Below are 26,185 nucleotides of genomic sequence, written 5' to 3'. Positions count from 1 at the left end.
GCATCTTACAAAAAGCTGATGAACCAGACTTGTTTTCCTTTTCGTCTTCACCATCGACTTCGGCGTTGCCCCTTTTCCCAGCTCCTTGTATAGCGTCATAGCACGACCGCTGCTTCATGCCACACGCATCAGGGGAAGCACAAACAACCCCATCACCCACCAACTCCACATCACAAAAGACAGCCGATCCGCCTCTGGCCCTTTGCAGCACCATATCCTCGCCGCCAAAAGGGCCCCGGAAAGCCACACCCACCTAGCCACGCGGACCTGCACGATGCCCCAAAACGCAGGACAAACGAGCGACCAGAACATGATGCCCACGCAGATGCCGAACCTCGTGAACGCGTCCCCGAGGATCACGGGGAAGGTGTGCCTGCCGCGCTCCTTGTCGCCCTCGTAGTCCTTCAGGTCCTGGACCTGGATCGTCGTGCCCACGACGAGGCCCAGCAGGCCCAGCCACGCGTACGCGCCCGGGAGGATCTCGGCCACGCCTACGTCTGCAATGAGGATCTTGAGCGCCGCGACGCCGTAGACGGGGTACGCGAGCCCGTTGATGAGCTGGCGGAGGAGGAAGTGCTCGTCGGCGCCGCCGAGGTCGTTGTAGTAGGAGCTCGCGCAGATGCAGGCCAGCGTCTCGGAGCCGACGCCGAGGCGGAAGCTGAGGGCGAGGGTGAGGGGCACGGCGGCGAGGAGGAGGTGTCTGGCTTGGGCGGCGGAGGTGCGGCCGGAGGGGATGGGGCGCCAGGGCTTGTTGAGCTTGTCCTCGAGGACGCCGGCCGGGTCGCGCTCGTTGGAGACGGAGAGGATGAGGATGTTGAGCCAGAGCCAGAGGAGGAGGGCGGGCAGGTTCGAGAGGATGGTTGGGAAGGATGTTGGGTGGGAGGTTAGAGGAGGCCCGGGGAGGGATGTGAGGATGCCCAGGGCAGAGAGGGGGACGAGCATTGTTTTGATGTCGTTTTTGGTGAAGAGGTAGAGGGTGTGGGTGTGGTAGCGGAGGGTGGTGAGGGCATGGTTGAGGTGTTGCAAGGGGAGCGTCAGGGGAGAGGAGAGCTTGAGGTGGTTGGTTGTCGATATCATCTTGATGTTCTGATGCTTTTTTTGATGCAATATTTCTGGCATCTGTTTTTCAGCGGTGGTGATGAAGAGTGAGGAGGGGATGAATACTATAGAACCACGAACAACAGCTAGGCACTCCAAGGCGAGGTTTTATAGTCGTTTTGAACGCAACGAAATCTAGCACCGACGACTGTATCGTCAAACCTCATCGCGATGGCCGGATGCCGTCGTCGTGTCTCCGTATTCATTACTGCCAATCAAGAAACATCGCGGACATGTGTGTAGTTGCTCAGTTCGGAGACACCATTCTCGGCACTTGAAGCATCTCGGAGACCCCGTCTGTGAAAAGATATCACCGACACAAGCAATGTGGTTGACAGCGCTTCGATTTCAGCAGCTTACACGACAGCCACACGTCAGCCCTTGCTCGGGGAGTTTTGATGTTCTCTCAGCGAAGCTATTGGCGTTCTTGCAGCAAGCTGAAGCCCTCAGCTGGCCATCGGCTTAGTTTGGCTCCACGCCGCTAGACCGTCCGAGGAGGAATGCATCGCGGCGGTCTAGTCGGATCGGGAACTTGGCGGATCGTGATTGGTGTCGAGGAATTCGACAGCTTCAAATAGTTTGGCGAGACACAATATGGGAGATTCCCATGCTATTTGGTGCCGCTTTCGTGATTGATCATATCTGCATCTCCGTGTAGCTATCCGCAACATCGGTATGTACGCCTTCGTGGCCGATTACTCGTGGTCGAGACACAATATGCGAACCACATGGTTGAATTTCGGTTCTAAATGATGTTTCGGCGTGGCCGTGGGAGAGCATATCTCCATGTTCGCTAAGCAAGAGGGTTGAAGACGGCTACGAGACAGAGACAACGCGACCAGACTTTGCTACTGCTTGCTAGTTTCTTTCTCTCTGCACTTTTCTTAGGTGGCTTGCTCTGCCGCTGTGTCTGTGTCCCTCGCTATCATTGTCACAGCTTCCATCTTCTCAGTCTCTCTCCTGACTTCCAATTTACTCAAAGACCCGTGACGAAGGATTGCCGAAGAACGTCGAAATCAAGGGTTGACGTTCGGGAATCGTCGACATTGTTCCGGGGACAAGATGAGAGGAGGCGTCGATGAGGAGAGCAGTTTGGTACATCCCTCTGACTGAAAGCCGTCTCCGGTCTCGCGCGTGTCGCGGGCAGTGTAACCGATATCAAAGATATCAAACTCCCACCAAGCTCGCATCTCTGGCCACTTGGTCCGGGGCCAGTTCAAATACTTCTTCGTCACCGAGAATAGAAACCCACCGTCTTGGCAAAAGACCGTCTTCGATATAATGTCCGGAGGACCAGATCGTTTGATGAGAAATCAGTGGCATACCGAGCGGCATACTCAAGGCCACCCCCCATGAATTGCTCTCGAACTTATCTTGGTTGCGCGGCAAGGAGGCCTGCCGGATTTCTTCTTGCGTGCTGGAGTCTTTGAACGGACCAGCCAGGTCGTAGTCGTACTACCCGGCGGCACCTTGTCGCCATGTAGACATGACCGAATGGTCTCTTCTCCTTGGACTGTCTATGAAAGCCCATAGACTGCTTGATGTCTCTTGTGCAGTCTCCATTCCCCGGTCATACTAGCAGTTGAACCAATGTCAAGGGTGAGATCTCAGAATCTTGATTGCCACGAGGGCTCTTCATGACCCTCATCAATGAGGGTAAAGTGGAAAGATGAGCTGGACTTCTGCCTCGGCTATCATAAGTGTTTTTGAAATTCGAACAATTACAACACCCCGGAGACCTTGACTGCGCAAAAGTTGCTCCTCATGGAGAGAAGACAAGGCATGATGACCCAAGTACGCAAAGCCAACGCACTTGGTATGTCGATTTCTAGTTTTCAGGAGTGGCCAAGATCAGAAACACTTGAGCCTGGTCTAACCTGACAACGCACTAGCAACGGTGTGAGGAACATTGTGGACCGAGAAACGGTGCAAGCATACAAGGAAAGGACAGTTGTGAAGGATGAGGGCAAATGACTCTGTCGTTGGAGACGTATGTGTTGGTTGTAAGTGGCTCGGAGTGGACATGGAAGCTGGAATAACACGTCCGCAACTCTCAACAACGCTTGTCATTCATAGTACAGCCTCGTCCAATGATGCCAAGAAGATGCAATGCGCAAGCGGTCGACGCGTGGTCTAAGAGGGGAAATCGATAGAATATGCTTCATGCAACGAGGCGAAAGTGTGTAGTATAGCACAGCCATGATGATGGGCCGAGATTGTTAGTTGAGGTTGGGGGATGGTGGAAAGAGCATCAATGCTGGGAGTGATTGCGTGGACACGGCAGGCAGCAAATGGAAATACCAAATGCTGATTTCCATGTGATGATTTCTTGGCAACGGAGCATTTGCTCACAAGGCCCCGTATTCGCAGTTGAACACTGCCCACTTGGCAAATTGAGTGTCGAAAACCGAGACAAACATCGGACGGGGCTCGAGGGAGGGAGATTCGCAACCTTGGAAGCGAATTTGAGATTCGCCTCCCAGCCTGATGACCAGGCGAGCAAGAAACAATGCTGATCAAAGAAAGAGCTGGACCACCGATGAATGGATGGACTTGTCTCAACCGTCTTTTTTCGCCCGTTGGATGGCAAAAAATGACGACGGCGGGTGGTAGCGAAGGGAAAGTACGTACCGGGTCGCTGCCCTTCACAGCGGTTTTAGAGGCAGAGCGGGGTGGGGCGCGCCAGAAAACACATGGGGGTGTGTCAGTGCAGTGACAGCTGCCGAGAGGACTCCAGGGACTAAGGGACCACTGAGGGGTTCAAGCGGTGGCCGGAGCTCTGCACTAGCACATACCTTACTCTTTAACGAGCAGGTCCACGGGCGGGTGAGAGGAGGAGCAACAAGGTAAAATGGAAGGCGCCGGTCGCAGGTGGCTGTGCACGCCCCAGAAGCCAGGAACCCCCACCATCAAACACAACGGACACCGCTGCAGCTTCACAGCTGTTGTACTCTATGCTACGGTTGGAGGTGACTGAGGGACACTGATTGGAATGGCAGAGGGGGGCAAAAGGGGTCGTCAATGTCGTCCCGTTTTACTCCATGTTAGTCGGTGGTGGCACAAGAGCTAAAATGCCAGTGTGGATTGTGTGCACTGAACCGGGGACCGAGACTGGGAAGTGCCTGGAACACCACTGCCCAGCACACCCAATGACGTCGCCCGCCTCAGAGAGGCCTCTCGGGCACGTCCAGGGAATCGGGATCCAGACCACCTCAGACAGAGAGAGGGACAGCACCAACAGCAGCGAGTGACGGGTGACGAGTGACGACGGGAGGACGAGAGTGGGTGACCTGCTGAGGTGGAAGCTGCCCCGGAGCTAAAGAAAGAAGCAGCACCAGCAGCAGCACCGTCTTAAGCGCCATGCCATGCACGTAGTTTCAATCTCGTCCAATCCAACCGACTTTGCCATCACCACACCCCCAACCCAACCTTTAAACCTGCGAATCTCGTCACAACTCTCACGACTCGCCTCCTACCTACCGCCTACTCACTCTCGAAGCACCTTGTCGCTCGATCCTCCTTGGCGAATAGTCGTCGCGTCTGCTCCTCGTCACCTTTCTTGTCGCTTACTTGCACCTACCACCAGCCTGCAGCTACATTTCCGACCAAATCCTCCCAGCATCACAAAACGTCGACCCCAAACACCCCGCGCTTCCCCCCTCCTCAATCTAGCTACCCCTACGTCTTGATTTTTCACGCTTCTTCTTTGCGCCAGTCGCAATTTGAGACGCTGATCTGAGGCAGCCAAGTCTCCAAAAGTTCGCGCCTGTTCTGCGCATCACAAACATGGCTTCGGGACACAACGTACGGCACCGGGCGCGCAACATCACCTCGACAAGCTTAGAGCGTCTTGACTGACGTTACGATTTAGGACCCCAAGCTCTTGTACGCCATCAATGGCGTCAAGGCCTACCACCTTGCCCACGGCAAGGAGGAGTCTCTGACTCCCGCCGGCCCCCAGACCCTCTCGCTGTTGATGGTCCCGACATCGTCACCCTTCTCCGACACAAACGGAGAAACTCCCGCAGAGGACTTCTACCTGCACCTGCACCTCCCTCCCGAACTCGACTTGCCTCTCCCTGCCACAACCCAGATCTACCACCAGCCGCCAACGAGCTACCTGATTCCAAGATGGGATATGGGCCCCGACAGCGGCGCATTCACTCGCATCGAGTTCCCCGACACTGGCAGCAGAAAGGGTCTCCAAGAAGATGTAGATACCTTCGAGACAATCCTCGCCCAGTGCACCGCCTTCCTCGAACGTGCACCCCCGCCAAAGGGCTCCTCCGCCGCGAAGTCCGCGAAGGCTGCCGCCATGCCCTCCGCAGCTTCTTCCGCAAAGGCGAGAGCAGCAGCTGACGACGGCCTCCCCGCCTACAACCCCGCCGACTATCAGCCTGGTCAAGCCTACGCCCAGGGAAGCCACAGCTCCCCTAATGGCGGCAGGATCGTGCTGATTGACGAGGAGGATGGCAGCGTCATTGGCGAGCTGGCGGAGAACTACCAGATCCAAGAGGAACTGGGCGTGAAGCCCGGCACAAAAGGTAAGTCGGGCGGCTACTCGGCCGACCTTGACTCACATGGCATGCCAGATCCCGTGGAGATCACCCTCCCCGCGAACCAGAGCCAGGCCATTACCGTCCAGCCTGTGTCGCAGGAGTATCGCGAGATGATCATGCACCCAGCTTACAAAAAGTCCTTCCTGGTCTCCAACGCCTCCAAGGCTTCCCGTCTGATCGTTACGTCGTCAGACATGGTCACCAAGGGTCTGCAAACAGGAGCCGATAGCTTCACCACAAAGACCAAGTCCAACGAGACGGCCATGACGTTCACACCGGCGGCGCACGACCGTATTCGTCGCATCAACCAGTTCACTACTACTGCGGCTGGCTTGTCAGCGACGACGGTTGGACAGATTGGTAAAGTTGCACAGAACCTGGGCGCTACCCTTGCTAGGAAGAAGGATGGCGGCGGAAGGGGGTATGACAAGGATGGTAACCCCATTGAGGGTTACAAGCCCGGGCTGCTTAACAGGAGCTTGATGGCATTCAACACCGTCGCCGACGGTATCGACCAAGCCGGACGCAACCTGCTGGTGGGCACTTCCTCCAGTGTATCGCAAATGGTCGAGCATCGCTGGGGTGCCGAAGCCGGCCAGGTGTCGAGAAACATCGGCGGCGGTTTCAAGAATGTTGGCTTGGTCTACATCGACGTGACCGGCGTCTCTCGAAGAGCCATCCTGAAGAGCGTCGCTAAGGGTATGGTCGTCGGGAAGGTAAAGGGAGGTGGCCAGATCATTGTCGGAGGCGGAGACGGTGGTAACACTGTTGGACTGCTAGAGGATGGAAAGCCTCTTGCCCGCAGGGATGACGAGAGCGACACGACGAGCTTGTACACAGCGTATGAGGGGAACGGTAAGAAGGCCGCCGAAAAGGTGCGATGAGAGGAGTGAGACAATTCTGGGCAACGATGATTGTAGAGCGAATGAAGAAGGTGCTTTTGGATGGCCACACCTGGGCCGCCATACTCACACTTGTATTGAAGACCCGCACAAGGATTGGGCAACTCCGTATCTCAGCTTGTCGAATGCGAGAACGACATGAAAATAGGAAGTTTAGCCAATTCAGTAATTAAGAGCAATTCTAGCAGATCGTCGGGGTTGGGATAGGCCTGGTTTAAGAGCTGTCAGACGGCACCGGACGGATCAGGGGTTCCACTTCAAGGCCGGGCACCGGAATCCGTCGACCGGGCCGCTTCCAGATCGCGGGGCTTACCTCAGCTCGACGTAAGGAACATCACGTGCACGTACCTAAAGAGGGCCCCGCAGGTCTCAGAGCGGGCAGGTCGTGGTCAGTGTCACTTTAGCCCGCTGTCAGTTAGTCGCGTTAAGTCAAGCCCCGTCGCGCTTTCCCCTGATGTCGATTCCATCAATGCCGCTACCGTGATATGGGAAGGGATCAGGCCTTCGAGCATGGAGCCTCCTTGACAGCCAGTGCGATTTCCGTTTTTGTGGCTCGGACGCTCCTTTCTTTTTTGCGAAAGGGGACACGGAAAGAGAGTTGACTGGTTCGTGCGACGAAAGGGGACTTTGCTTAATGCAGAAAACAACATAACAAGGTAATCTGCCAACCATCACATCACCTTACCTTTTTTCCGGCTGCGACGTCTTGCTTGCCCAACTGCCCCGCCTCCCATCCTCCCGCCCAAAGGAGCCGCCTTCGTTCGAATTGCTCTCTCCCGCCATCCTTCGCGCCCGCACCGACCCCGACGTGTAAATGTGTCGCTTCGAGCTGTTAGGCGCTTTCATCCTGCTTCTACGCGACTTTGGCGAAAAGTCAAAGTCCAAGAAGCAACCCACCCGCGAAATGTGCTGATGCCGTCTCTTTGGGCCCCTCCCAAGACCTCCCCTCGAACCCATGTCCACCTCCACCAACGCCGCCACGATTGGAACCGGAGAACCCATGGCTAACACCTCGGTTTTCTGTAGACACGACAATCATAGCAACAGCAGCAGCATTGGCCTGGGCCTCGGCGCAAAGAAGCCATGCTCCACGAAATCCTCCTCGCCCTCTCCGGGCACCCCTCCCCTCTGCTCCGAACCGAAGCTTCAGACCCCGATGCGCTACCATCGCCCGCCATCTCACCACCGGAACGCGAGCTCCTAGCCACCGTCGCACACCTGAGTGACTTGCACGTCAAACTGCAGAGCTACACAGCGCCCATTGCCGCCGAGCATCCGTCAACGATATGCCGCGCCGTCGCGACAGCCGTGCAGTCTGTCCACCTAGCTGCCTTCCAGCGCAAAGTGCTCGAGGTCGAGGAGACCATCCTGAGGAAAGACTCGAGCCTGGTGGGCGCGTACAATATTGTACCTTTGACGGCAGTCGTGGGCGAGTTTTCGGAGTGGACGCGGCGGATGGAATGGCTCTGGGAGATTGTGCAGTTCATGTTGCGGAAGCAGCAAGGGCAGACATGCCGCGGCGCGCAGCTTATTGATCGGTTGCGGAGCGAGCTGCAGAGTGGTTACGTGGATATCGAGAGGACGGCCATGAGTCTGGTCTCCGTGGCGGAGACGGCGTGGTTGAAGCAGGTTTCTGCCTGGATCCTCTACGGCCGGCTGCCTACCTTTGGCGGAGAGGATTTCTTCGTGCATAAGGCGGAGAGCGGCGATCACGTAGGTTGAGCCGGGCCTGGTGTGGAATGCGGTAACTAACGACGATCAGGACTATGTCTCAGTGCCGAGCTTGTTGCCGAACTTTGTCACGCCAAAGACTGCGTCTTCGATGGTCTTTATTGGGCGGTCATTAAACCACGTTCGTGTGAAAAGCAGCGTCGAGTCGGGTCTCCAGGGACTAGACCACCTCTCGTCGCAACTGAAGGAGCTGTCCGCGTTGACATATCCGCTGAATACGGCGAGCTTCTCGCGGGCAATTACCGCCATTCGCCTCACGCTCTCACGCACAGTACTACTGAAGTTGCTGCCGCTCACGAAAGTCGTGGAAGCACTCCAAGTTTTGCGCGAGTTCTTTCTCTTGGGACGAGGTGAATTCGCCATGGCCTTGACACACCAGGCTGACGAGAAGCTACGAAGCCGCTGGAAGAGGGCAGATAATCTCGCCTATGAAAAGCGCGAGGGTGTCGGTCAGTTTGCGGTCAAGGAAGGCGAGGTCGCAGCCGTGCTGGCCAAGACGTGGGGAGAGATGGGCTTGATGCAGGGGCAGCATGCGGACGAAGATGAGGGTCTCGAGATTGGGAGACAATTACTGCGCTTGAATCTGACCAAGTCCAAGCCTCCGGTGCCCCTCAAGCTTGAAGCCAGCACATCGCAACCAACAACGAAAACGTTGGCCACGACCCCTTTCCGCAATCTTCTGCTGTCTGTTCCCGTCATCCTGACGATGCAGATACCTTCACCGCTGGACATGTTCCTCACCTCATCCGATCTCCAGATCTACTCCACAATCAACTCCTATCTCCTCTCCATCCGCAGGGCACACATCCGCCTTACCGAGCTGTGGAAGATTACATCCTTACGCCGGCATCACCCGGCACCCCCTGGCCCCCCAGCCGGAAGCACGCGAGCAGGTCGATCAAAAGTGGTGCTTCTCCGCCAACGCTACACTACACGATCGAATGCGCTGCGCAGCGCCTGGGTCACTTGCAGCTCGGCCCTCTTCTTCCTTTCCGAGACGGAAGCGTATTTGCAGACAGAAATCGTCGCAGGTCTATGGGAAGGCTTTCAAGAGTGGCTTACCTCGGGCGAAAAGAAGCCCGAAACCAAGCCCAACTCCACGTTACCATCGAAAGCACCCTCGGCAGCGGCTTCAGAGGATGAGGATGATGATATTTGGCTTGCGCAGAGCACGTCCAACCTCAATCTTGGCCCCAAAGCACCTGAGCCGACTCCAACTCATGACCCCCAGTCCCTCGCAACAGCACACCGAGCGTATCTACGCGCACTCTCGACTCGTCTCCTGCTCACATTTCCCTCTTACACGGACCCTCTGTACAGCTTGTTGACGCATACTGATCACCTCGTCGCGCTAACGACGCGTCTCCACGCCGTCTGGACCTCGATGGACCTGGAAGCCGACGCCGGAGTCGTAGATGCGTTCGTCGACCTCGAGATTGAAGAGAAGGACGTGCGCGCCGCGATACGGGACGTGGAAAAACACGTCAAGGACGGCATCCGTGAGGTCATAGCCGCTTTGAGGTCCCTCGAGGCGGACCCCGCCGCGTTTGCGGACGAGGAGGAAGGCGGCGAGGAGGGTGTCCTCAGGGAAGAGGGCGAGTACATTCCTCGACGGGTCGGTGGCGTGGAGAGACTCCTCATGAAGCTTGACCTCGGCGGCTGGTTTGGGGACAAGAAGGATGAGTTCTTCGTCTTTGGCGAGTACTGAGGCCTATGCAGTCTTTGCACCAGCCTAGTCTCGAATACTTCGTTTTACTTCATTGGCATCCCGCGTGGAACAGCACATAACGGTTGGCATTGCCACTGAATAGATAGCCGACCCTATCTGCGGGGAGTCTTACATGTCATCAGAAATGACATGATGGCGATATCACTGCAACACGCGAGTTTCCACAACGCACAAGCTTTGGTGCGAATCATTACTCTGGGAAACGTCGCCCTGCCCAGAAATTCCGACCTGCAAAACACCATGCAAGGGGGCAGGGAAGGCGGGAAGTGAAATCCCACGTTGCAAAAGACATAAAGAGTGGGCGGAAGACAACGTGTTGGTAACGCGACGACACCGGCGGGACGGACCGGAGGACGTCATGGGTCACGCCAGGGCTCTCTGCTCTGGCACGCGGGGGTTGGTTTCCGTTGGGTGTTCCTCGGCTTGGCGATTTTCGGGCCCCTAAAAGGTTAGGCGCGTGGGTGCTGTCATTCCAGAAGCCTGTGCAGACTTTTTGCCAGAGACATGACCTACATCATCGGCAAGCGAGCACAGCATCTCATGATGGCGTTGGGCGGGGTGCATGGTGTTCATCGGGCTGGGTGGGGGGCCTGGGGTGGTACGACACTGACGACCGCTCTCGTGTTCCAGACCGGCCGACTTTTAGTCTCGTCTACCTCACTCACTCCACCAGCTTTTTTCCTGTTTCGTCACCGCCTTCGTGGACATGAGGGCCGATTGTTTGCATCCGCGGATTTCCATTATTCACTATCAAAGCGAAGCATAGGTAGAGACAGTATGGTGATTATGAAAAGATGTTTGCATGAGCAAAAGGCGTTTGCGCGCTTGGTTTTGTTTGTATTGTATCTCAGTCAAAAATACAGACGTGGATCATCATTAGTCTGCCTCATTCGTACAATTTCCGTCCCCCCTCCTTCATGATGGGGATTGCGCTCCAAATACTCCCCGACTCCTCGCCTGATGAATGAAAAGAGAAAGCTGAATCATTGAGAGAAAAAACGACAATGGTGGTTGACACAAATGTATGTACAGATAAATGTGAGATATCCCCATGAAGTACGCCGTCCTACCATCGCGACGCGGCGATGCGATGCGCGGTGCCCTGAAAATGGTATCCTAGTTTCCTCCCATATCCTTTGGTCTGTCTGTATGTGCTGCGCTGTTGCGCGCTGGTCTGTAGCTGCTTTCATTGTAGCTGTGTCCCGGGTTTCCGTCTTCTGTTTTGTTCCATTGCCAATAAAATTGCTGTAGGTTTTTGGTAAAAGTGATGATTTGAGGTGTCGCTCATAATGGCTAGATGCTCGTGGCTGGAAATATGAGATATGAAATGTTTCTCTGCGACGGACGATGTTCGGAGAAGTGGAAATGGTCGTAAGTCGTCAATGTCGTCGCAGTGTAGATTTTGGTACCGATTGATGATGCAATTTTGGCCGTGCCTCCCGTAGAGAAAAGAGACAGCAAAAGGGCATAAAAAGTGTGTTGGTGCTGAAGGTTCATCTCAGTAGGTTGAGATGGGGCGGTGTCGCAGGGGACTCGACTGATGGTCCGAAGTACGACGCTGGAAAATGTGCTGCACAAAGGACCTGGGGCCCTCGCTCACGGACTTGGACGTCAACGGGTTGCGGTGCGTCTTCTTGACTTGCCAACGGTCCTTGATGCAGTCGTCGACAAGAGCCATGAGGCCGGTAGCAACAATGACATCGGCGACGTCGGTGACGGCCTCGATGACGCTGCGGTCGCTGATCCACATGTGGCACGGAGGCACCCAGCCGCCGGCGCTCTCGTCGTCGTAGACTTGGTTCGGGGCGCGGGTCTCGGGGACGATGTGGGCGACTGCGGCGTCGGCGGCCGTATTGCCGTCCTTAACGAGGTGGAAGGAGACGACGCCGAGGTTCTTGTCGAGGACGCGCTTCCACTGGTACTTGTGACCCCACCACTGGAACTCGTAGCGCTTGTTGTTCTTGCCGCCGCAGCGAGAGACGTCGACGCGGGCGTAGTTTGAGAACTCGAGCTTCATGGTGTTTGTCGGCTCGGGGCGGGACTTTTGCTTCATGTCGAAGGAGGCGGAGCGCTGGAAGTAGGCGGAGGGGTCCTCGTCGCCACCGCGGGAGGAGGAGCTGGAGGCGGGGCGTTGCTGCTCCTTGCCCTTGAGCATTGAGCCGCCCGAGTTGGTGCGCGAGAGGGGTTTCCGGGTCGAGAGGGTCTTGAAGGCGCTGGAGAGCGATCGCTGAAGCGTGGGGCGCTCCTCGGTGGCGGGCTCGACGTACTTGCGCTTGGAGTTGCAGACCTCGCGACCAGACTCGCGACAGTACCGTCTCAGGGAAAACTCGCGCTTGCTAAGGTCGTACATGCGCAGGTGGAAGAGCTGCATGGTGAAAGGACGGCGGCCCGGGGCGACGGTGTCGACTCGCAGGTTCATGTTGCCATCCGGGGTGAACTCGTCATGGCGGATTGATAACCTGTTCATGGAAGGGAAGAGCTTTGCAAAGTCCTGGGGGGTGGAGGGGCGGACGTCATCGACGACATCGCGGCAGTAGACGGGCAAAGGCGGGATCTCTTGGTGCTCCTCGAAGCTGTCCATGTCGATCTCGCGTTGGAGCTCTAGCTCATCCTCGTCCTCGGAAGCTATACTCGAGTCGAAAGTATCGACGGTCGACCTCGGGTAGCTGCTTGTTGAAGGAGAAATGTCCTCCTCCTGGACGGGTTGAAACTTGCTCGAGACCTGCTTTGCTTCCCTGACTGATGCCTCGGTGCTCGCGTAGTCGTAGTAAGACGTGGGCGTTGTGCTTTGTGATTCATATGTCTCGAAGGAGTCGACCGAATCACTACTCCTCCTTGAGCCCCGACTACTCGTGGAGCTCTTGGAGCTGTATTTTCGATTTGACTGAGGCATTGTGGTGGAGGGGATGTGATGAGTTGATGGTGGAGGTTCGGAGGGATGACAGTGAATGCCTTGTGAAGGTGGGTTGATCCGTCAAGGGAGGGAGGGAGGCTTCATATATCTCAAGGTGGATGAACTGGCGAAGTGGAGGAGAGGCGTGAAGTGTCGGTTGGTTGGTGAAGAATTAGGCAATGATATGTTTGACGGTGGCCAGGGTCCTGTTTCTGGATTCGGAGTCAGGTTGAGATGCTGGGGCGAGGGTGCGGTTGGATGAAGCAGGGGTGTGTGTAAGTGTGGGTGGTTTCGAGGCTGTATCCAGCGGATGGTTGACCGTGTTGGTTGAGGATGATTAAGAAGATGTATGGCAAAGCAGTTGTGAATATGATACAGCTGTGGGAATATAAGGCAGCCAGCAAAGTGAAGAACGGAACGGGCAGTACACCAAAGAAGTAATTAGGTAGGTAGTGTGGGAGTGGTGATGGGTCGGAGGACAACGGGTGGTGGACAGCAGCAGGTGGTGCTGGTCTTAACGGTGGGTGGGCAGCTTTCTAGCACGGGTCGCAGGGAAGAGGAGGACGGGGATCGGAGATGGTCGAGGTACCGCTGGCTAGGAGCGGTAACGACGGGCCTGAAGTGTCGCAGCAGTGCGACGGCAAAGAAGGACCGAGGTACAATATACAGCAAGGTACAGATATAGAAAAGGACTAAGTAACCCTAATAGATATAACCTAAGGTGTGAACATAGAAGTACTATACTTAGTATTAGAAGATATAGAGGTTTTAAAAGAAATAAAGATAAAATAAATAAAGTATAATAACTTTTCTTTATAATAGCCTTAGCTACTAAAGTTATAAAAACCTTACTTTATATAAAAAAAGTAGTAATAAAATAAGTAACTAATACTCTATATCTATTAAATAATATAATAGTAGATTAATAACTTAATAACTTTAATAATAACTTTAACTTAGAAAGTACTATATATATTAACTCTTAAATAGTTACTTAAAGTATATAAAAGCTCTAGTTAAGAAAAGTATAAAAGTTCTTTATAAGTACTATTAAACTTAATACTAAGGATATTATTACTATATTTATTTTTAGTACTTACTTTTAGAAGTAAGCTAAACTATAGCTAATAAACTTATAAACTTAAGCTCTAAACTAAGCTTATAGGAAGTATTAATAGGGGGTAATAAATTAAATAGAGTAGGATCTTATTATAATTCTCTAAAGTAATAAATATACTACTTATAGAACTACTCTACTAAAAGCTTTATCGATCGCTTAAATTGTATAAAAAAGGTAGGATAAAGAGTTAAGGGATAAAGTAGTATACTAAGACTAATATAAGAGAAATTCAAACCAATAACAAGCCACTCACACCCTAGGGTGGGGGGAGGGTGGCAAAAAAGGACCAACTGCCTCACAGGGCCCTGACCTGGCACCTGGTTGTGGTGGCCCCCTGTCCCCTGCCCAAAAGATGGTTCTCACGTTTCTGTGCCTTGCTGCGACCACGCCGTCCACGAATAGGTACTGCGACCTGCGACTGGACATGGCTGCGGTACGGTGCTGAGTCGGCGGCGGTGGGCAACAAACGGAGGGAGGTAGAATACTTGGGTACTTACCTGCTGCTGGAGCGCAGTGCGGATAATGTGCCTCAGCTGCGAATCCGAATGTCATCATACACGTACCCTCCCTGCTGCATAGGTAGCCTCTGCTGCTAAGGTCGTGCAGGATGAGATGGGACGGGGGGGTCAACGGGATCCGAATGGCTGGATTTGCAGGGTGGGAGGGTGCTGCCCGAGTGAAAAGGTTCAACCTTCTCTCAGCGCGAGCCAGACGCAGCAGGCCAGTAGGAGCTCCAGGAGACGATGCCTGTTGGGGAATGTGGATGCGTGGGCGAGGCCGACACTCGTGGGCAAGCGACACTCGCTCATGAGGAAGAGTCACACTCAACGGCCAAGTCACCGCTGCCTTCCCTGGTGGAGGAAGTGACATGGCCCAAGAGGAAAGACTGGCCGGGCCACTTACCACGTCAACCCTCAGGAATCAAGAATCAAGACGTGTGAACTGCCTTAGGTTAGTAATAATGCAATGTGCGTGCCTAAGGTACGAACAGCTCATTGAGCATCTGCTGCGTCGGAAGGAGGAAAGAAAAAAAAAAAAAAAAAAAGAATTAGGGAAAGAAGGGACCCCGGGGACTTTGGGAAGGGACCACCAAACGCAGCAGCAAGCACGGCCAAACTCAAACATGGCACGGCATTTGTGGGGGGGAAGAAACATGGGCAAAGAAAAACATATCGACGCACCTGCTGGGCTTGGCTGAGGCCGAGGGAATGGAAAGAAACGGGGAGCGCAGGAACGGCTGTCCGCCATAGCATCACTCATTTGCGTTTGCCCTTGCCGAAACCCCTGCAAATACGGGATTTTTAGGTTTCAGCTATACCACTACCCTAAACGTTAATTAGCATCATCTTTTCGTCGTTTTTCGTCGTTTCTACTATTATTAATTAATTATAGATAATATATAATAATTATATAGTATTATAAACTTAAATTAATACTATTATTAATATAGTTATATATCTTTTATAATAGATCTTATTAACGCTATATTTCTAGTTATATCTAAGCTTATAAGTTATAAAGTTAAACTATTCCTATTAAAATTAAATATAGGTCTAATTACTAGTTAAAGTAGTCTTAAATAGATAAAGTAATATTTTTATATTTATACTTCTTATAGTATATAATATATAGATATAATAAAAAGCTATAGCTATAACTATAATATATACTAATAATATAATATAAATAGCTTAAATCTAGCTAATATATTATAGCTCTTATCCTTCCTTATTAATCTTATTATATACTAATATATTAGTATTAAAATAAAAAGATATAAACTAATTAAATAAATAATTTATATATACTAAATAATATTATTACCTCTTAGTATAAAATAAAGAGCTCTACTTAAAGAGCTTCTATTAGTTAAATTCTTTAGTATTATAGCTATAGTAAATATAGTTTAATATATAGAATATACTATTTAATATTATTATATTTTATTTATTACTATAGGGGATATACTAAAACTATATTAACTAAAAAGTTCTAATAACTATAAGTTAATACTATTATATAAAGAAGTAATACTTAAACTATTATATAATAAGTTAGATATCTATCTTAATAAACTATAGATATTTCTTATTAATAAGTTTAATCTAAAAGTATTAATCTCTATAATTTTATAATACCTAAAAGTAATATAATAGTAGAAGAAGAAGATTAGATATATCGCTCTATAGAGAGATAATAAAAAATACTTAAAGTATTAATAGGATATCTATAATATTAGAGCTAATTAGTTTATTTTTATTAATAAAAGTAGTATTAATTACTATAATAAAGCTAGAAGAATAGTATAGTTACTAAGAAGTCTTTAACTTTTAAAGAGAAGTATATTAAAATAGGGAGAATAATATTATATACTATTAATACTTACTCTTAATAGTATTTTTTATTATATTATATATCTTAGCTATATAAACTAAGAAGGCTTCTTATATTAGATTAAGTATTTAGTATTACTACTTATAAACTTATTCTTAAGGTGAAATTTAGTCTTAGTTATAGATAATATAAGTTAGTATTATATATTAAAGTTTTAGATAGTATATAATATTATTAATATTTATCTACTATATTTACCCTTATACTTATTAGATTATAACCCTATAAAGGCGTTTTTTAGTAACTTAAAGGTATATCTATAGCGTTATTTTATATATTATAAGTAAGTAAATATAATAGATATATTCTTTAAGTAGTTTCTCTATAAAGTAGTTATTACTATTAGTTTATATTTAGAGTAAATTATAAGCTACTTTTAATATTATAGGATTAATATATTAAAAGAGGATTCCTTTAGTAATAAGGGGGGTGAAGCTTAAGTATAAAATATTATAAAGTTATAAACTTATAGGCTTAATAATAGTTTTATCTCTAAGGTATTTACTAAATAATAAGCTAAATATAGTAATAGTTTTATATAGATAGAAGAATATAATATAGCTATATATTATTAAAGTTATACTTCTACTAGCTTAACTATATATATATCTCTCTATTTAAACTATATTTAAGCGTAATAATTATATAGTAATAAAATATACTAATACTTATATACCTATTAATAATATTTATTATAGAGGTTATAGCTAGTATCCCTTTAAGTATACTTAACTTAATAGTATTACTATAGCTAGAAGAGAAACCTATAATTATAAAAGCTAGAGGAAAAGCTAATAATTATAATTAAAGATAGTAAATAACTATATATAGTCTATATATTTATATATTATAGGGGGCTATTAGTTAATAATATATAAAAAAGCGTTAAATATAATAGATTTATATTATATAGTAATTATCTTTACTACTTAGCTTCTAGCTAATAGGATTTAGTAGTTAATAGTAGGAATAATTCCCTAAATAGCTTAGCTTATTAATAATATTAAGCTTAAGAGTTTGCTTCTATATAGCCTGTTTATTAATAATCTGTTAGTAAATAGTATATATCTATAGTTTATTTATAATTAATATATTAAAAGAGGTACTAAATAAGGATAATAATATAAACCTAATAGTTCTATAGTAGTTAGTTTACTTATAGAGGTATTACTAACCTAACTAATTACTTTATCTTATACTAATTAACTAATAAAAAGTCTATATTACTATTATAAGAGACTAAAATAATATTTACTAGAGAATAAAAAAAGAGACCTATAGTATAGCTTTATATATCTATTTAGTATATATTTTATATAGCTTTAAGTAATATAAAAGTATACTAAAGAGCTTAATATAATTCCTTAAAGTAAATATATTATTAGTTAAAAAGATCTACCTATAAGCTTAGTTTAGTAATAATATTAAGCTTAGGAGTTTACTACTATATAGATTATACCTATTTAATAATAGTTTACTAGTAAATAGTATATATCTATAGTTTATATATTATAGATATATTAAGAGAGATATTAGATAGGGATTATAATAGTTATCTAATATATATATAATAGTTATTCTACCTTTAGATATATAATAAGCTTTAAGCTAGTCCCTTCTACTTATTAAGAGGTATTAAGAGTATTTAATTATAGTTATATAGGACTACTAATTTATTTAAAGATTAAGGAAGAAAATACTTATAAAATAGTATTATATATATATATAGTATATATTTTATATAGTTTTAGTTAATATAAAAGTATACTAAATACTTAATATTTCCCCTTAAAGTAAATATAGGTGCACTATATAAGTAAGTTAATATACTTATAAAGTAAAAAGATAACCTTATATAACTAAGTAACTGCTTTTTATAATAATTTATTAAATATTCTTAATAAGGTTAATAAGGTTAATAATATATTACTCTCTATATCTCTCTATTTCTATATATATATTAGCTAGTTAAATATATTATATATAAACCTAATTATTAAAAATAGTAAATAAATAAATAAAATAAATCTAAACTATATATTATTAACTTTATTATTAAAATCTTCACTCTCTTAATCTATTATTCTTAAGTATTCGCTCTTTATCTTTATAGATTAGGCTACTTCTTAGTTTATATTAAAAGTTTATATATAAATATATTAGTTAAATCCTCTTATATAGCTATACTTAACTTATTAAACCTAGATATAAAATTAATAAACTACTTTATAACTTCTATATTACTTAAGAACTATTTAATCTTACTTTTAATTATAAGTATAAAACTTAGTAAAACTTTAAGATTCTTAAACTATTCTATATCTAATTCTTAAAGTTAATAGATATTAACTACTTTATCCTTAATATCTATTAATAACTAATAGAAAGCTATATCCTATTTTATAGTACTAAGTAATATATTCTTCTATAACTATTTAAAGTACTATAAGATAAAATTAAAGATAAGCTTATCTCTAAGTATAACTAGTAATAATAATAAAATTAATACTTTAAAATAAGGTATAGCTAGAGGAATATTAGCCCTTATTAGTAGTAATATTAAAGCCTCTATAGAGGGCTTTATAAAAATAGATAGTAAAACTAATAGAGGAGGTTAATAATATAGCTATAGATATTAATACTATATATATAATATATAAGGTAGTAGTATATTAATCTAATTTATAAAGTAAAATCTACTTCTAGCTAATAATACCTAAAAAGTATTATCTTAAGTTACTTAACTACTTAATATTATACTTAATACTACTTTACTTATTAATATAGTCTTCTTTACTATCTTTCTCTTATTAGCTAAAGTTTTAATTATCTTAAGTGTTAAAGTTAATAGTCTTTTAATAGTAATATCACTACTTATAATCTTTAATACCTATTTAGCTATAATATTTTTAGATATTTAATAATATTTAGGGTTTACTTCCCTACTAGTATAATAATAATACTTATTATTACTATTTAGGTAGAAGTTATACTTAGAGGTAAATAAATACTTCTATTTATACTATAGTTCTAAATAAATAGCTTATACTTACTACTCTTATATATAAAGTTCTATTAATATTAAGTTAAGTTATTAAACTAATATAGATTATATACTATATTACCTAAGTTATACCCTAAATAATATTAGTTAATCTAATATAATACTATAGTTATTATTATCTATTTATATTACTTATAAAGTTAATATTATAAAGTAAGGTATATTAAATATAAATTAAGGCGTCTTAAGTATAGAGAATACTACTTATTAAACTAAAGTGCCCTACTTAATTATAGAATATATAGAGTGTTAAGATAGTAGTATAAAGTGTTAAAATAGTAGTATTAGTAGTATCTTAGCTTATTATTAATAAGTAATTATAATAAGTATATAATCTTATAATAAACACCTTAAACTATTTATACTTATTAATAGCTTTAGTTATTTCTTTAATTTAATATCCTTAATAATAATACTAATAAGTTAATCTTAATATATAAAATACTATTAATAAGTTAATAAGTATTATTTAAAACCTTTCTTTAAAACTACTTCTTATTTAGACTTATAGGATAGGTTTATATCCTTAATAGTAACCTAATAATCCTTATATAAATAATTAAACTTTTTTAGTAGTTATTCTATAATATTATAGTTAAACTATATTATAAACTTAATAATAAGATTATAAGTTTTAAATATATAGGTATAAACGTTAAGGCTAAATTTTAACTTAAAGCTAAAAAGAAATATAACCTTAAGTTAAATAAGAATCTTAAACTAATAAATCTTAAGTAGTAAGATAGGTTCTTTAAAGTTAAAAAGTTTATTAGTAGTATTAAAAATAAGCCTCTCTTAATATAGTTTAATTTCCTCTTTTTCTATAAATTTAATATCTTTAAGGTTTTCTAAGTTTATTATATTAATTATCTCACGCTAAATAAATACTTCCTCCTCTTTAGCTTTATTATTAACCTCTTCTTCTTAATCTATATTATCTTCTATATTAATATTATCTATATTATTTAGTATCTTAGTTAGAGAGGTATTTAAAGTTTAATTTATAAAAACTATATATAGTTTACCTAAAAGTATATAAGCTTAAGTTTTAGTTAGTTTATAAATATTACTACTTCTTTAAGTATAACTATATAAGTTTATATTTACTCTTATTAGTAATAAGTTTATAGAACTCTTACTATATAAAGATATACCTTTATATCTATTTCTAGTAGTTATTAACTTTATAAATAATTTTATAGGTATTAGTAATTAAAACTAACTTAATTCCTTAAAAGTAATATATTTTAAGTTTAATTAAGTATACTAAGGTATTATAAACTTTAGTTTAATCTTTCTAAAAGCTAATAAAAGAAGAAATAACTTCTTTATAGCTATTATATAGTTAATTATATATTATACTAATATATATATATATTATACCTTTATACTATATTAGATCTTATAATATATATAATAAATCTTAGGCTTATAAGGACCTATAAGCTAGTGCTATTATATATAATAAGATCTTACTCCTAAATATATATATTACGCTTTATATAGTTCCTAGAACTATAAATAACGTTAAGATATGAATAAATTAATACGAATAGTATTAATTACTAGCAAACTAATCAAAAACGATAAAAATAATAATATTAATTAACGTTTGGGGTAGTAGTGTAGCTGAAACCTAAAAATCCCACATTTGCAGGGGTTTCGGCAAGGGCAAATGCAAATAAGTGATGTTCCCTGTACGAAACGGCACGAGGCACCGGTGCAGAATGCGAACACACTATTGAAATCCACGAATCGACGCGACGTCGCAATTCCCGTCCTCTCCTCTACCTTACAGTGTACCGTACCTACCAAGTGGCACCACCAGTCTCGCGGTTACCTTTCAGTGGCATGTTATTCTGACTTTTGCGCAGAATTTGCTCTGGTTGAACTTAATTCTACCCGTCCATCTCAATTAATAACGCTCAACCTGAATTCGACCCGACCTGGCTCTAGCCGGGATAGTTCGGTTCGCAACGTCGTTGAGATAGATGTGCACTTCAAGCTCTCTCAGCAAGGCGCCCAACTTAGACGCCCAGAAAGCTTTCTGTCACTTATCTGTTTGCACTTTTGCTCCCAAAAGATCCAGCATCTCAAAAGGCTGAGCGCATGCGCACGCGCAAGGCATCAATGTCCAAATGTCAAGGCGACCGTCAACTGCTTTCTGAACCACTGAATCCCCCAGACGTGACCGAAAGATTCACACCTGCTTAGCCGCGCCAGTCTGCCGTCTGTCTGCCCAAACCTGCCTTCTGCCCTTCTCTCTGCCTCTGCTCCGTTTGGTGTGGCTTAGGTACCTGAGGTGCAGTGAGGCACATACGGGAGGTTGGACGGCGACATCAGCCTGATTGTGGTGCCAAATTCGTCAGGCAAGGCAGTCCGCCGGCCGTTCTTTCCCGTCGCTGCTGGCAATCCTCGTCCTTCCGTCTTAGCAATCAATCAACTATCAACCACGGAGAGGGAAGAAAGACTAGGGGCAGAATTTTCCCAAGAATTTTGGCCATCCCCTTCTTTCCTGCCCATCTGATTGATCCATCGCGTCAATGATCGGCGTCTCTCACCCTTCCTCGCCCTTTCCCCCGTCTCGGGCTGGACGCTCACTCGACGACACTCGGCGCTTACCATCCACCACCGCCTGACCCTGCCAACTTCCCACGTCTTCGAGCTGCGTCTAGAACCTCGGACCTCCATCACATCCCCGTCAATACTGCCATTCGCTGGCAACTCCGTTATCTCTGTGCAATGGCTCTCCAAGTCTATCAATTCAATTCTCCTCACAGCAGTCTTGGGTTCCGACGGCCTCGCCTCCTCTCGTCTTTCCTCGTCTCGTCGCTCGTTCTACCGACTCCCTGCTCCGTCCAACTCCGTCTCACGCAATGAATAATCAACTCCTACACTCCCCTAGGAGCCGCCCAATCGACAGCAGCGTGCCATCGTCACATCCGCGATGCCACCCCCAGACGCCCCCGTCCGGCTCCATCTAGCCTTCTAGAATGGCCGTCGATATCCATCTTTAAGGCGCACCCGTAACCCTGTGCTAGTCGGGTACGCACCATGTCGATCACAGAGGAAACGGATGACACATCGTGCACAACACTGCGGCGCGACACCAGTTTCCACCACTGACCAGTCACTCCTTCACGACCTTTCCTGCTGTACCCCACGATGCCCGCCCGGACGCCACAGCACGGAAGAACTGAGCACTGTTGATGTTGCTGCGGCGCTTTGTGCACACACAGCCCTCATTCCCCAGCCAGGCCTGTGCTCCCTCGATCTTGCTCCCGCTGCCATTGAAACTCAAATCAACCAATTAACCATGTCGCTGGCTCCATCATGGAACGAAGCACAAGACAAGCCGCAATCCAAGAGCTGTGTCTGCGTCGGCAGGGAAGACACATCGTGGGGTCCATGGCTGGCCCGCGCTTGATGCCTCGATGCACCTTAATTTAGCTACTACTCAACTGTCAGCCACAACCAGCCGCCAACATGACGCCGTCTTCCCCACGATGCTGCTGTCCAAGACAGCGTCTTCAACCTTCAGCTGGCCCGGGATGACGTTGGCCCCGTGGAACAATTCACTCGGAGGGTCTCTCGGTGCGCCTCTGGGATGGCTGTATGCTGCTGACTATGGAAAAACCAGAGAGGCACACGAAATGGTCTTGCGTAACCACGCAAACCCGTGGGACAGATCCTCGCCAACGCCGTGTGTTCCGTTTCGCTCACGACAGGACCAATGGGTCCGGCGCGCTCACCGTTGCGAATTGCACTTTGCTGCGCCGCCTTAGTCGCTATCTCGATATCACATTTGCAACAAATCCATCACCGCCTCTTCTTGTCTCCTTTTGCTTGCTGCTGATGCCCAACCTCGCAAACCAGCCCCACGATTGAATCTCGAGGCTGCATCTCGCCTCTCTTCATTGGCTGTTGCGGCCACGATGTAGGCCCCTGAGCCCGCTCTTGCTTCGCTGTTCTGTCTCCATCTGTCGTTCCTGCACCTCCGACTCGGCAGGGCGTTCTTGGATTCGGCTCTGATTCGATTTCCGCATGGCGCCCATGTAGGCTACCATTTTACCTGGCGCGCCGTTGACGCGAGCACTTTACCTTGGTAGCCAACCTGTCGCCAACCAATTGTCCGCCTCGACAATGGTCGTATTGCATCGCCAGCAGGAAGGAACAACTCAATTGCTCCAAGTCGATTCCAGAGTCACCATCGTCGAGGGCTGTGCAAGAGATGCCTCATCTCGACCGCCTGTTCCCTAGCCTGACGATTCGGTGTGACGCAGATGGCTTTCCCGTCTATCGCCAATAGAGCGCGTACGCTTCGCTAGGTCCTCTGCAAGGTCTTGAGACATCTATGTCTCACAACTTTGCAGCAAAAAGACCGACCTGCGTCTGCTTAGACATGGGAAGCGGCTTTTTGCTGACTTCTCTGCACGGGCGACCGCGTATGCGGGTTGAGCTCATCTTGGCTTCGAATTGCGGTCGTGTGTCAGCCGTTGATTCGCTGGGTCGCAGGTGTTACCAAGCCCGATTGTCGGCCCTGGTCACAGCAGGCCTTGAGCGCCGAACACGTGCTGTGTGATACCTATCTGCGTCGGCCTCTGCCAGATTTTTCGATTATGACTCCTATCAACTTGCGTCGACACTTCAGGGTCTTTTGGCGGCCCAACGGCCTCCTGGGCGGAGCGAAAAGTCAGGCGTCCAGATCTTAGTCGAGTCTGAGAAGGCAGCCAGATGGCGATGCCGGGGGGTTGGGACGTGCTGTTCAACCACACGACCTTATTCGTACTGCTTCATCGACTTTGAACATGCGGCCCAGATCATGCGGAGCGAAACTGAATTCAGGTCCTGTGCATAGACCCTGCTGAATGGCCGCATGCGCCTCCCGTGCTGGGCGTTTTGGGCGACGACGGAAGACGGGATCCCTTCATCGACTCCGAAGGCAAAGACGCTGATCAGGGCGACATCAAATCGCGTCTATTGATCCTTAGTGTCCGTCTATCGACGACCTTTTTCTCCGGGTAGCTACCCGACGCTTGTTCGTTTCCTGCCATTACCACAACTGGTGGACGGCAGAGAAGATCGTTTGAGTCGACGATGAATATCCTTATTGAGCAACTAGTACACATCCGATATCCAATGAAATCGTATCGTCAGAGTCCACCAGAGGAGAAGTACCGGGTTACGAAGCGGATGTCTCCCTGCTAGCCGTTCATCGGCCCTGATTGTCGGGTCTGGAAGGGTTCTCGACCAGTATGGCGCCGATGATCGCGAGCCGTTCCAGGGTCACGGTGACCTCACTGCCCGTTCAACGTCAAAAAGAAATCTGCGGCAAACATGCAGCTGTCCGAATACAGGTTCTGTGAAGCCGTGGAGGTTTGGTCGCTGGCCATTGACGCCATCGCTCTCCTAAGTAGAGCTTCCTGAGCACCTTCCTCGGAGTTCCATTGCCCCCTCGCTTGCGTCTCGCAGAGACTGCGCTTGCCCTCATACGCCATCATCGTGAGGATTTCTGGGCCGTTGTAATGGCCAGACGACCGTGGCAAAGCTGCTGGGCGACACCGTTATCGCGTCCTGGATATGACCAATTCGATACGAGCGATATAACGCATTCGGCGCCCATCGAATACCTTTTTCGATTTTGGCCACGTAGTCACTCGCGCTTCATTACGTTACTCGCCACGGCGTCTCTTTCTTCGATGTTATTGAGTCTTGAAGTCGGACAGCAGCTGTCAGACTAGTCGGGCTGCGCGTCTGTCGTCTGAAAACTGACAGACATACTAATTAGGGATCCCGAAGTCTAGCAATGTCGGAATGCATGCGAATGATTCGGGGAGCCGGCTCGAAGCGACGCAGTATCTATCTGGCAAGGACAGGGCTGGCTTCTGATTTAGCATCGCGTTTGCCCAGTCCCTTCACCACGACGCCTCGCCTTCGGGCTTCAACGGCGTTTCACCTGCTGTGCGAGTGCACCCAGCCTTATTCGTCGGGACACTAAGGGCCAGGAAGCGCGAATAGAAAGTCTATCCGCCGTTGAGTACTACGCCGAGACACTTGAACCTGGCTGATTCGTCTCGGCAGTCATCCTCCTGCTCCGGATGCTACGCTCTGTGTTTGTCGCAAAAGTTCTGGACTTGAGCTCAGATTCTTCGGCCCCCAACCGATTCACGCCCCAAATGAAAACTCGAAAAAGACCTGCCTGGCTAGTGCTAGAATATAGCGCCCGGTTGAGTGCAACCGGCCCAAGGCTCCAATTGGGCATTCGAAAAAGCCATTCCAATGACCTCGTGATCTTTGTACATACAGGACATCCACACACAATCTCGAGAGAAAGCCTCCCCCGCACCGGCTGCAGGCATGGTGCGCCCGCGAGCATCATTGAACATTAGTCCTCATGCCATCTCCTGTCGTTCAACTCACCCGCCCGCCTGTCAGGAAATTTCGCAGGGCGACGATCCCAGTTAGATGGGCAGGCTAGGTAAGAGCCGCCGCCGGCAACGGAGCGGCTCACACCATGTCCTGGCATCTGCAGACTGGCGGGATGCTGCTGCGTGTCTTGCTCGGGGTTGATCATCGAGTCCGGGGTAGTCGGATTGTTCAGATGGAGGGGCATCTCGATAGCAATGTAACGAAATAGCATTCCTCTCACAGGACTGAACACCCGCTGGCTCGCTACTACGCGGTTATACCACCTT

General features: G+C 46.7%; 4 protein-coding genes across 4 annotated transcripts; 2 read left to right on the top strand and 2 right to left on the bottom strand.

The window, feature by feature from the left end:
- Positions 1 to 114: 114 nt before the first annotated feature.
- Positions 115 to 1,077, bottom strand: CGCS363_v004560 (Fumagillin beta-trans-bergamotene synthase; the record flags this gene model as incomplete). The annotated part of the gene is made up of 1 exon (XM_036636409.1): positions 115 to 1,077. One exon carries the CDS (start codon positions 1,075 to 1,077, stop codon positions 115 to 117), a length of 963 nt encoding a protein of 320 aa, XP_036497705.1.
- Positions 1,078 to 4,884: 3,807 nt separating this feature from the next.
- On the top strand, positions 4,885 to 6,541 carry Spart (Spartin; the record flags this gene model as incomplete). Its single annotated transcript, XM_036636408.1, has 3 exons — positions 4,885 to 4,902; positions 4,970 to 5,642; positions 5,691 to 6,541. 3 exons carry the CDS (start codon positions 4,885 to 4,887, stop codon positions 6,539 to 6,541), a joined length of 1,542 nt encoding a protein of 513 aa, XP_036498921.1.
- A 1,101-nt stretch (positions 6,542 to 7,642) lies between these two features.
- TUBGCP4 (Gamma-tubulin complex component 4) lies at positions 7,643 to 9,998 on the top strand (the record flags this gene model as incomplete). Its single annotated transcript, XM_036636407.1, has 2 exons — positions 7,643 to 8,272; positions 8,322 to 9,998. 2 exons carry the CDS (start codon positions 7,643 to 7,645, stop codon positions 9,996 to 9,998), a joined length of 2,307 nt encoding a protein of 768 aa, XP_036498933.1.
- A 1,519-nt stretch (positions 9,999 to 11,517) lies between these two features.
- CGCS363_v004557 (uncharacterized protein) lies at positions 11,518 to 12,912 on the bottom strand (the record flags this gene model as incomplete). Its single annotated transcript, XM_036636406.1, has 1 exon — positions 11,518 to 12,912. One exon carries the CDS (start codon positions 12,910 to 12,912, stop codon positions 11,518 to 11,520), a length of 1,395 nt encoding a protein of 464 aa, XP_036498946.1.
- Positions 12,913 to 26,185: the final 13,273 nt, after the last annotated feature.

This window comes from Colletotrichum siamense, assembly GCF_013390195.1.
Source record: "Colletotrichum siamense strain Cg363 chromosome Unknown KSG_Cg363_contig03, whole genome shotgun sequence".
Classification (NCBI taxonomy): domain Eukaryota; kingdom Fungi; phylum Ascomycota; class Sordariomycetes; order Glomerellales; family Glomerellaceae; genus Colletotrichum; species Colletotrichum siamense.
This window is presented reverse-complemented; position numbering and strand designations above follow the sequence as displayed.